Consider the following 12,483-nt stretch of genomic DNA (forward strand, 5'->3'; position numbering starts at 1 on the left):
TTATGGGTTATGCTTATTATCATCAAAGTTTTCATCATCCATATTTTGATGTTTTTGTGTTAATTTATCTTTACCATGCTCTAGTTCCTACTTTTTTCATTATGCTAATCATGATGATATGTTATAGCTTGTAGTCAATTGATATATGTAGTTCTTCGTTATGTTAACCTCAAGCTGTTTATTTTTAAAGCAGCCAATTTTCCTCTATTCCTAAATTTCATGTAAGATAACTAAATTGTTTTATGATTATGTAGACTGAGTTCCATCCTGGGGCAGCATTGTAGGCTTGACTTTGTTGATGTATGTTACTAAGGATCCGTTTACTTTGATAAAAAATGAGAAAAAAATAATATATTTTTCACAAATTTTCCAACATTTTCTCATATTTATTATAATAAAAAAAATTCATCGAACAAAGTGAAGTATTTCTTCAATTCATTGAAACTTCAATTGAAGAAATAGATATTCTTCAAAGATGATGCAGCAAAGCTTGATCCTCAGTGTGACTGAAAACATGAAGAATTTCCATAAGAAAGAGAGCTATGAAAAACAAAATTGTAACAAAGACAACAACAATTACCTTTGCTTTGGATGATAAACAAACATGCACATAGGCAAGAACCACTTGATGCTATGCGGCACCTCAAATCTACAAGAAGCAACAACCTCCGCCTGCGCATTCACTACATCCATAACGAATTGAGGATGCCTCGACTTCCGACTAACGCCACCTTGCAAAACGCAGACATGACCCTTCGCCTTGTCACTCTCCAGAGAAGTGATGTTTGAATAAGGCACACCTTTCAGTGGATCATCTTCACTGAACGACGATAGTGGAAACGCAACAGCATTTCCAAATTCCCGATCTCCTCGAATATCAGAAGCACACCAAGGCATTTGGTCTTTCTCCTTGACAACAAACAGATTTTGATCTGAACTAGACTTAGTTACCATACCTTCATCGTACAGTTTCCAACCTTCGGAGGGAGACTTGAGATCAAGAGTAAGCACTACACCACAAGAAAGTTGCACCAGAAACACATCCTCATCGATCAAAGTATAACGAGAAATCTCATACATTATAAAATCTCTATCCCTAGCAGTCCGAGGGATCTCTGTTTCCTCAGCCCCGTGCAGCAGGAAAAATGAAGGGTTATTACATTTATGTCTTCGGATAATAGGTGGAGGTAGTTCTTCCCATGTATTGGTTCCAACATCATACATCTCAAAATCAATGAATCCATCAAAATCATAACCAATCGAAAAAGGATTGTAACAAACAGTTCGGAACTTAGAAGAAAATACTAGAATCTTTTTAGAGCGAGGGATTGATGCTATTAAAGCAAAGTGTTTGCGGCCCAACATAGGAGGTAAACTGCCAAAATCATCAGCGTCTAACTTCAAGCCTTGATGTTTGGTTTCGACATCAAGAGTGTGTATTGTCCGACTCTCGGAGCAACGACCAGATTCAACAAAATAAACTGTGGAATCAAGACCACAAACTGACATGTAAAGACCACCATATTTGAGTAGGATATTGTATTGTAAATCCTTCTTCGAGCCATTAAGTAATTCGGATAAGTCGACAACACAGATAAGGTAGCCATTGAAATCAGCACAACAATCACATTCATGATGGCGCGGAAAGACATGGCAAACAAAACATACCCTATCTGAAAAGCAGAGTTCCTGCTGCTGCTGCGCTACTGCTCCATCAAATGATCGTTTGATCTCACCCATCCTGCCAAAATTGAGAAGGGAAATTTTCCTATGAAAACCCTAAACTGATCAGTTTCCCTCAAAAACCACAAGATGAGTATTAGTAATTATTGACATCTATCAAGATATCCTTGAAAATGGAGGATGAAAAATTGATTTTTTTTCCTTAGTTGAGTTTAATTAAAAAAAACAAGTTCAGTCAGTGGTAATTTGTAAACAAACACAATTCAAGATCATAACTAATGCAATGTTCATAATCAATTTTCATTTAAAAATACACGATACCAAGTTAACGAAAATTGCAACAACAACAATTACCTTTGCTTTGGAGGGCAAACAAACATGCAGAGAGGTGCGAAATCCTTGATCCTATGCGGCACCTCAAATCTACAAGAAGCAACAACCTCAGCCTGCACATTCCCTACATCCATAACCATTTGAGGATACTTCGACTTCCGAGAAACTCCACCTTGCACAATGCAGACATGACCCTTAGACTGGTCACCCTCTAGAGGAGTGATGGTTAAACAAGGATATACTTTGAACATATCGTCTTCACCGAATAACGATAGTGGAAATGCAACAGCATTTCCGAATTTCCTATCGCCTCGAATATCAGAAGCACACCAAGGCATTCGGATTTTATCCTCAACTAGAAACAAATCTTGATCCGAACTAGGCTTAGTTACCATACCTTCATCGTACAGTTTCCAGCCTTTGGAGGGAGACTTGAGATCAAGAGTAAGCATTATACCACAATCAAGTTGCACCAGAAATACATCCTCATCGATCAAGGTATAACGAGAAATCTCATATATTCCAAAATCTTCATCCCAAGCATTCCTAGGGATCTCTATTTTCTCGGCCCCGTGCAGCAGGAAAAAGGAAGGATTCATAAAGTTACCATTACCATAGACTTTTAAGATAACAAGTGGAGGTATTTTTTCCCATGTATTGGTTCCAACATCATAAGTCTCAAAATCAATGTATTCATCAAATTCATCAGTAAAACCATCATCAGCCAAATTAGGATTGTACAAAAACACTTGGAACTGAGATGAAAATACTATAATCTTTTTAGTGCGAGGCATTGATGCTATTCGAGCTAAGCGTTTGGGACCCAACATAGGAGCTAAGCTGAGTAAATCTTTAGCGCGTAACTTCAAGCATTGACGTCTGGTTTCGACATCGAGAATGTGTATTTTCCGACTCTCGGAGCAACTAAGAGATTCAACAAAATAAAGTGTGGAATCAAGACCACAAACTGACATGCTAAGATCATAATTGAGTAGGATATCGTAGTGTAAAACCCCCTTAGATCCATTAACTAATTCGGATAAGTCGACAACAAAGATAAAGTAGCCATTGAAATCATCATAATCACGATGCCGGCAAACAATACATACCCTATCTGAAAAGCAGAGTTTCTGCTGCTGCGCTACTGCTCCATCAAAGGATCGTTTGATCTCGTCCATCCCGCCAAAATTGAAAAAGGGGAAATGTCCAATGAAAACCCTAACGCGATCAGTTTCTCTCGAAATCCACAATATGAGTATCAATACCTCGAAAATGGTGGATGAAAAATTGAATTCTCGGATAGATCACGATTTATAAAGGTTATAATCAAGCATTTGAATCAGTTTAATGAATCCGTATAAAACATTAAACGAGTATGTAAGCGTGAATCGGAATTTGGATGGAAGGTGCGGTGTGGTTGCGAGATTGGCGGAGTCGAAATCAGCAACAGCGGCGGTGTGAATAGAACAAGGCATACAGTAGGGTTATATTCAATATTCAAACTACCGTTACACATGAGTTTCTTTTCTCCCGCCAATGACTATTTGTATTAAAATTATTTTGATAAATATAATTTTTTATGTGTATAAATTTGTATTTCATTTAATTTTATAATAATATTTATCATTTTGCTATATTTTACACCAATTGTCGAGTAGAGTTTGAAAATTATAATATTATAAATTGAACTTATAAAATTGAAAAAAAAAAACTAAATTTAATATAACAAATTAATTTTAATTCCAAGGATTCTATGAAAATTAAACTCATAAATCAATTCTTTGTATTGTAATTCAAAATTATTAGTTTACAGAATAAAAATTTACTTCCTCCGTCCCATAAAAAGTATCCACATTATTTTCGCTACAAGAATTTAGGTGATGATGATTAAAGAATAAAAAGATAAAAAGTGGTGGAGAACCTATTTTTATTTTGTGAGAAGAATATAATTCAGGTGGACATGATTAAAAAGTAAAAAAATAAAAAGTGGAGGACACTTATTGTGGGACAACTCAAAAAGGAAAGGTGGACACTTCTCATGAGACAGACAGAGTATAACTTATGTGGATGGAGAATTATAACTTAAATAAGTATTTAAATATAAAACATAAATCATAACATATTAAATTAAGTGTATATAAGAGATATAATTGGCAAATCAAATTTGTCACAAATTTAATATACTATATTTTTCACAATTTTCACATATTTATTATGATAGAAAATTTTCTTCAATCAAAGTGAAGTATTTTCTCGAGCAATTCATTTTCTCACCAATGTTGATTAATAGATAATATTATTTTGGGGTAGTGGTGTGAAAAATATTTTCCAATATTTTTGTAATTAAATTAACTTATTCTATATAGAATGTTATAATATTTATGAATTTGCAAATATTATTTTTGAATTTGCTCACCCTATTCATACCGTTAGAATTTGAGAGTTCATTTTATCTATATAATAGCAGAATGATCAAAAAAATTATTTTTCCACCTAAACTACAGTTGTAAATTCTATTTTTTTTGGGCAACATCATTTATTATTTTGGTTCGAAAGTTTAATTATTTGTTGGCTGGATTTGATCAAAATTATTTGTCCATTTATTAATATAATGTGTGTTTATTATATCAACTTTAAATTTTGTCATGACATTTTTGATTTGGGTGAAATTAAAATTTATGAAAATTTTTGGAATTGACCAAAGTTTATGTATTAGCATTACAGCTTTATAGAATTGAAAAAATATCAAAATTCACTAATAGTTTGTGGATTTACAACCAATTAACGTCTCAAAAAATATGTTATGAAATACGGATTTATAAAAAGTAATTAAAAATTCCAAAAACTCTTTCTACACTAATAGAAAATTTGAAAGAATAAATATCTATATATTTTGGTGAAAACTTTAAAGAGATAATAGTGTTCATTAGATAAATTTTTTTTTTGTCAAAATCTTGATCATTCATTTGATAAGGCTCCAACTATAAAATAATTTCATCTTAATTTTAATGCTATTATTTTTATTAGAGCTATTTTAAATAATATATAAAACTTATAAAATTTTATTTTTTAAATATAATATTCTAAAAAATATAGATTATAATAGAATTTGGCTTGGGATAGTCCCCAAACCCTCATACAAATTTAGCGCGTAAATTTCTGCATCCGCCACTACCCCACGCATATTGCGTGGATGGTAGACTAGTAGTATAAATAGTTGTTCCATTTTCATTTATTCATTGAAAAGTACACATCCAAAGCATAGTTTTTCATATATATATATTTTTAATCTTCATTTCTAATTTCACTAATACATTATAGTATTATACTATAGTTTTATAAAATAATAAAATAATATGGTAAGTGCGCGACACTACTCTCACCATTATATCGATTTTTATTATTTTTATAGTCTATTTTTGAATTTCACTAATAATAACTTTTATTATCTATTATATTATCATTTTATAAAACAACCAAATAATATGGTAGATTTATGATATTATAATACATTATCATCATAAGTATCGTTTAGCTGTCGGAGACTTGTCAGAGGTATATCAATTTACGTTAGTCTTGAGTGGTTACAACATCCATGACTTTGAGAGCTTGAAGCCAAAGCTCATTCAAGTTGTGGATGACATGTTCGGGCATGATATTACCGAGCTATTGAAGATCTTGAGGAGCATTTGATTAGGCATTGCCTCTATAACTACATAGCTATTATAGACTATGGTTTTGTTAGATTCAAATATATCATTGGTTTATTTTTAATATTTTTTTTGTTATAAAGTGTTACCATGGTCCATGTCTAGCGTTACATTTGAAAACTGATATATACATTCTACTTGGTTCGATGTTGTTGCTAATAAATAAGGTGCTATCATGTAATTTGATAAAATTATTTTTATTTTTATTTTTATTTTAAACATTAATAAAGGGTCAAATTTAAATTAAAAAAATCATGGAACCCAAATGATCTTAACCCTGCTTTAATCATGACGTATAAAATAATCCTCACGAAATACATGGATGACACCATTAATAAATTTTAATTGATGATACAAGTTCTACGATTAATTGAACTTCATATCTGCATGAAAATTAACAAATATGGTCATAATTGATTAATTTATTGATTTCACTAAGAACTTTTATATAAAGGATATAAATATTTGTATAATTATGAAATTTGACCGATAATCAATGTGATACATAAAGAAAAAATGAATTATTTTGTATTAATCGAATTTTTATATTTCTTTGTCACAATGTACAAATATTATTTTCTTACATTAAATTACTCAAATAACTTGGCAAATTCGAACATGTAATTCGAATCGAGGAAATTGAGTAGTTTTTATGAATTTATATTATACTCCATACACATTGGTGAAGACATGATTAATTGATACCCAAAACATATGGAAAGTTAGAGAGCCCAATGGCATGATTGTGACCCCGGTGTGATTTCTATTATGTACTAATTGTACAGAATATACAAATATCATTCGACAATCAAATGTTTATCAAACTTAATTATATATTATTATATGAAATTACAACTTTATATTAAAATTATTGGCGTATATACTATAACATCACACTATAATATTGTGAATATAATTTATTCATGTAATATAATTGACATAGTCTAATTCTAATACTAATAAGAAACTAGCATTTGCACTTGTACAATGCACAAGCAATGTTTTTAGGGTTAATAGTATTTTATGTCCCGAACTTTCAGCGTTTTTCATAAAATATCCCGAACTTTTATTTTCTCCTAATAAATCCCGAATTTTCAATTTTTCCCCATAAAATGTCCCGCTATACAAAATTTGATCACGAAAAGAGGATTTATCGTGGGGCAGCATTACAAGAGTGTTGCACATTGTAGGCTTGACTTTGTTGATGTATGTTACTAAGGGTCTGTTTAATTTGACGACAAATGAGAGAAAATATACTATTTTTCACAAATTTTTCACATATTTACTATAATAGAAAATTTTCTTCGATCAAAGTGAAGTATTTTCTCGAGCAATTCATTCTCTCTTCAATGTTGATTATTAGATAATATTATTTTGGGGTAGTGGTGTGAAAAATATTTTCCAATATTTTTTTGTCTTTTCATCTGCAATAAACATATGATAAAAAAAAAAGAGAAAAAGATAATATTTTTTCATCTTTTTTGATCCATTATTTTCCAAAACGCAACCTAAGTTTATTTGAAGATATTTATTACTCTCTCCATGATCAACTGCGTATTTCTTCTCCTATACTAAAAACTCTTAATTGCTTAATTATATATCAGATAAACTATTTTGATATGGGTGTACATAGATTTTAACATTCATGTAATATGGGGATTGGCAATAATTTATCCTAAAAGGGTGATGGATGAATTTATTTCTTAGATAAATTCACCAAGGTTTAATGACATACTCATAAGATAGGCAGCAAAGCTAAGTCTCGAAACTTCAATTGAAGAAATACATATTCTTCAAAGATGAGGCAATAAAGCTTGATCTTCAGTGTCACTGCAAACATGAAGAATTTATATAAGAAAGAAAGCTATCAAAAACAAAATTGCAACAACAACAATTACCTTTGCTTTGGATGGTAAACAAACATGGAGAAAGGCTCGAACCACTTGATCCTATGCGGCACCTCAAATCTACAAGAAGCAACAACCTCACCCTGCACATTCCCTACATCCATAACGAGCTGAAGACACTTCGACTTCCGACTAACGCCACCTTGCAAAATGCAGACATGACCCTTCCCCTCGTCACTCTCCAGAGAAGTGATGGTTGAAAGAGGGTGAGGTTTCACTGGATCATCTTCACTGAATGAAGATAGTGGAAACGCAACAGCATTTCCGAATTTCCCATCTCCTCCAATATCAGAAGCACACCAAGGCACTCGGGATTTCTCGTTAACTATAAACAGATTTTGATCTGAACTAGGCTTAGTTACCATACCATCATCGTACAGTTTCCAGCCTTTGGAGGGAGACTTGAGATCAAGAGTAAGCTTTATACCACAAGTAAGTTGCACCAGAAATGCATCGTCATCGATAAAAGTATAACGAGAAATCTCATATATTTCAAAATCTTCATCCCGAGCATTCCTAGGAATCTCTGTTTCCTCGGCCCCGTGCAGCAGGAAAAAGTAAGGATTCTTACCACCGTAGAATTTTCGGATAATAGGTGGAGGTAGTTTTTCCCATGTATTGGTTCCAATATCATACATCTCAACATCGACAAATTCAACAAATTCATCATCATCATCATCATCAAAAACATCGTCAGCAACAACATCATCATCATCAAAATCATCATCATCATCATAGACAAGACTAACATCAGCATCATTAATATCACCAGCCAAATTAGGATTATGAAAAAACACCTTGTACCTAGAAGAAAGTACTAGAATCTTTTTTGTGCGAGGAATTGATGCTATTAGAGCAAAGCGTTTGGGGCCTAACATAGGAGGTAAGCTGCCTAAATCATCTGCGCCTAATTTCAAGCCTTGATGTTTAGTCTCAACATCGAGAGTATGTACTGTCCGACTCATGGTCCAACCACCATATTGAACAAAATAAAGTGTGGAATCCAGCCCGCAAGCTGACATGCCAAAGCCATAATTGAGATGGTAATTGTATTGTAACTCCTTCTCAGATCCCTTAACTAATTCGGATAGGTCCACAACAAAGATAAGGTGGCCAGAAGAATCAAAATCACGTTTGCACGGAGAGACACGGCAAACAAAACATACCCTATCAGAAAAGCAGAGCTTCTGCTGGTGCTGCACTACTGCTCCATCAAGCGATCGTTTGATCTCACCCATCCTGCCAAAATTGAAACGGAAAAATTTTCTATGTAAACACTAACCTGATCAGCTTCCCTCGAAAACCACAAGAAGAGTATTAGTAATGATTAACAACCATTAATATATATTCTTCAAAATGGTGGATGAAAAATTGATTTTTTTTCCTTAGTTGTGTTTATTTAAAAGAAATCAAGTTCAATAGGTGCTAATTTTATAAATAAAGACAATTCAAGATCATAACTAATGCAATATTCAAAATCAATTTTAATTTAAAAATACATGATACCAAGCTAAAGAAAGCTAAAATAAAATTGTAACAACAACAATTACCTTTGCTTTGGATGGCAAACAAACATGTAGAGAGGTGCGAAATCCTTGATCCTATGCGGCACCACAAATCTATAAGAAGCAACAACCTCTGCCTGTACATTCCCAACATCCATAACCATCTGAGGATGCTTTGACTTCCGACTAACGCCACCTTGCACAATGCAGACATGACCCTCCAGAAGAGTGATGGTTGAACAAGGATATACTTTCAACGCATCGTCTTCACGGAACAACGATAGTGGAAACGCAACAGCATTTCCAAATTTCCTATCTCCTCCAATATCAGAAGCACACCAAGGCATTCGGATTTTCTCCTCAACTACAAACAGATTTTGATCTGAACTAGGCTTAGTTACAATACCTTCATCATACAGTTTCCAGCCTTTGGAGGGAGACTTGAGATCAAGAATAAGCATTATACCACAAGTAAGTTGCACCAGAAATACATCCTCATCGATCAAAGTATAACGAGAAATCTCATATATTCCAAAATCTTCATCCCAAGCATTCCTAGGGATCTCTGTTTCCTCAGCCCCGTGCAGCAGGAAAAAGGAAGGATTCGTAAAGTTACCATTACCGTAGACTTTTAAGATAATAAGTGGAGGCAGTTTTTCCCATGTATTGGTTCCAACATCATACATCTCAAAATCAACGTATTCATCAAAATCATCAACAAAACCATCATCATCATCATCATCAGTCGAATTAGGATTATAGAAAAACACTTGGAACTGAGAAGAAAATACTAGAATCTTTTTAGTACTAGGAATTGATGCAATTATAGCAAAGCGTTTGGGGCCCAACATAGGAGGTAAGCTGCCTAAATGTTTAGCGCGTAACTTCAAGCATTGATGTTTGGTTACGACATCGAGAGTGTGTACTTTCCGACTCTCAGAGCAACTAAGAGATTCAACTAAATAAAGTGTGGAATCAAGACCACAAACTGACGTGCTAAGACCATAATTGAGCAGGATATTGTATTGTAAATCCTTCTTAGACCCATTAACTAATTCGGATAAGTCGACAACAAAGATAAGGTAGCCTTTGAAATCAGGAAAATCACCATGCCCCGAAAACACACGGCAAACAATACACACCTTATCTGAAAAGCAGAGTTTCTGCTGCTGCTGCTGCGCTAGTGCTGTATCAAACATCCCGCCAAAATTTGAAAAGGGAAAATTTCCTATGAAAACCCTAGTCTGATCAGTATCCCTCGAAAATCACAAGAGGAGTATCAATAATGATTAACATATATCAAGATACCCTCTAAAATGGTGGATGAAGAATTGAATTCTCGGGTAAATTTACGATTTATAAAGCTTCTAATCATTAATCAAGCATTTTACTCAGTTTAGTCATGCCGTGTAAAATAAAGGATTACGTTACCGGAAATTGGGCGGTGTGGTTGCGGAATTGATGGAGCAGCCGAAATCAAGTTATTGCCGCCGCGGCAGTGTGAATAGCACAAGGCTTCGTCTTCAGTTGTGTTTGTTTAAAAAATAATAATATTCAATTTGAAATAAATTTTGAATCGATAACAATTTCGTAAATAAAAACAATTTAATATCATAATCAATGTTTCAATTTAAAACCACGTGATATAAAATTAAGGGTTAATAGTATTTTGTGTCCCGAACTTTCAGCGTTTTCTACAAAATGTCCCGAACTTTTATTTTCACCTAAAAAATCCTAAACTTTAAGTTTTTTCCGTCAAAAACACTATTAACTCTAAAATTAATCATCACTAATAGTCTAATATCCTACTCCCTACATTCCTCTTCAATTGACACACTTGCCTTTTTTGTTTGTCCCACTTAAATTGGCGCTTTCTTAAAATAGTATGTGGTCCATACTTTTTTTACACACATAAAATAAGTAGACCACACTTACTTTCCACTCTTAACCCTTTATTCTTAATCTCTGTGCTCAACTCAAAAGTGTCAATTAAAGTATGACGGAGGGAGTAATAAACAGTAAGTAATTTAAGTTTTGATTTTTAGAGGAAGACAACTAACCATAAATGACTTACTTTTATATAACTAACTTGTATTAGATAAAAATTGTAAAAATTATTATGTATTTAAAGATGAATAATTTTTTTATTACGTCATAGCAAATACCATATGAAGTGGTAAATGAAACTTGTCATTTTCTTGTACGTACCTTAAAGCAAACACACCTTTAAAGTTGAGATTATATTTTTAGATCTTGTTTGTTTTGAATGATAATGTATTTATCTCATTTTTTATAAAATACTCCCTTATTTCGTTTTGGAATGTCCCAAAAAGATAGTCCACTTGATTAATTAATATTATATAAAAATATTATTTTAATGTAAACATGATGTGTGAAAATAATAAATAAGGGTATACAAAATAAAAACATAAGGTTGGTATTTTTTTAAAGAAGATTAAATGCATTTTCTTAATATGTGTGAAAAGTGAAAGAAAATTAAATTGATGGGAGGAAAGGAATAGTATAAAATGATAACACTCTTCTTTAGGTATAAAATTATAGCTCAAGAAAAATGTGCTGCTTTCAATTTTACACAACATGCTCGCATTTTTTATCACGTCAATAAGGTGTTTTAAGTAACTATATTTTGTACTCCCTCCGTCCCACCATTTTAGTCCCCTCCCACTTTTCACACATATTAAGAAAATGCATTTAATTTTTATATTTTTATCTTTTATACCATTATTTATTATTCTCACACATCATTTTCACATTTAAGTGAAGCATTAAATAAGGTTAATTTAGTAAAAATAATATTTTTATATAGTATTAATTAGAAAAGTGGACTATCTTTTTGGGACATTTCAAAATAGAATAAGGGACTAAAATGGTGGGACGGAGGGAGTATAAATTTAACAATGAAACGTACATATGCATACTGCCATACCAGCACGACTTTTGTATAAACTGTATAAAATTGCACTAATCAAACTACAGAGAGGAGGAAAGGGAAGTATAAAATTGGTTACTGTAGTAAATGGAACATGCGTCTTTCACGGTTTTCAATTTCGAATTGTTCACATGAGAAATCGCTTCAAGTTTGCAAGTGCGGCCAAATATTTTAAGAAATTCCTTATCATTTACTCCCTCCGTCCACAAAGTATTGCCCCATTTACTGTTCGGCACAGGTTTTAATAAAGCTGTTAAAGTGGTTGTGAGTGAAATATAAGGGTAGTTGACTAAAGTGATAAAGTAGTTGACTAAAGTGTTAAAGGTGTTGTGTGGTGGGTCAATATTATTCAACATGATCTATATAAAAAAAAATATACTAGTACTTTTTATTAT

The 12,483-nt window shown here is 32.7% G+C and overlaps 2 protein-coding genes across 2 annotated transcripts; both read right to left on the reverse strand.

The window, feature by feature from the left end:
- Window positions 1-379: 379 nt before the first annotated feature.
- LOC131005799 (uncharacterized) lies at window positions 380-3,456 on the reverse strand. The gene is made up of 3 exons (XM_057932885.1): window positions 2,038-3,456; window positions 581-1,741; window positions 380-506 (listed from the first exon to the last, which is right to left on the reverse strand). Exons 1-3 carry the CDS (start codon window positions 3,192-3,194, stop codon window positions 470-472), a joined length of 2,355 nt encoding a protein of 784 aa, XP_057788868.1. The 5' UTR covers window positions 3,195-3,456; the 3' UTR covers window positions 380-469.
- Window positions 3,457-7,295: 3,839 nt separating this feature from the next.
- Window positions 7,296-10,688, reverse strand: LOC131005800 (uncharacterized). The gene is made up of 4 exons (XM_057932886.1): window positions 10,570-10,688; window positions 9,184-10,366; window positions 7,625-8,872; window positions 7,296-7,556 (listed from the first exon to the last, which is right to left on the reverse strand). Exons 2-4 carry the CDS (start codon window positions 10,335-10,337, stop codon window positions 7,520-7,522), a joined length of 2,439 nt encoding a protein of 812 aa, XP_057788869.1. The 5' UTR covers window positions 10,338-10,366; window positions 10,570-10,688; the 3' UTR covers window positions 7,296-7,519.
- Between the last annotated feature and the right edge of the window lie 1,795 nt (window positions 10,689-12,483).

This window comes from Salvia miltiorrhiza, chromosome 1 (genome assembly GCF_028751815.1).
Source record: "Salvia miltiorrhiza cultivar Shanhuang (shh) chromosome 1, IMPLAD_Smil_shh, whole genome shotgun sequence".
NCBI lineage: Eukaryota > Viridiplantae > Streptophyta > Magnoliopsida > Lamiales > Lamiaceae > Salvia > Salvia miltiorrhiza.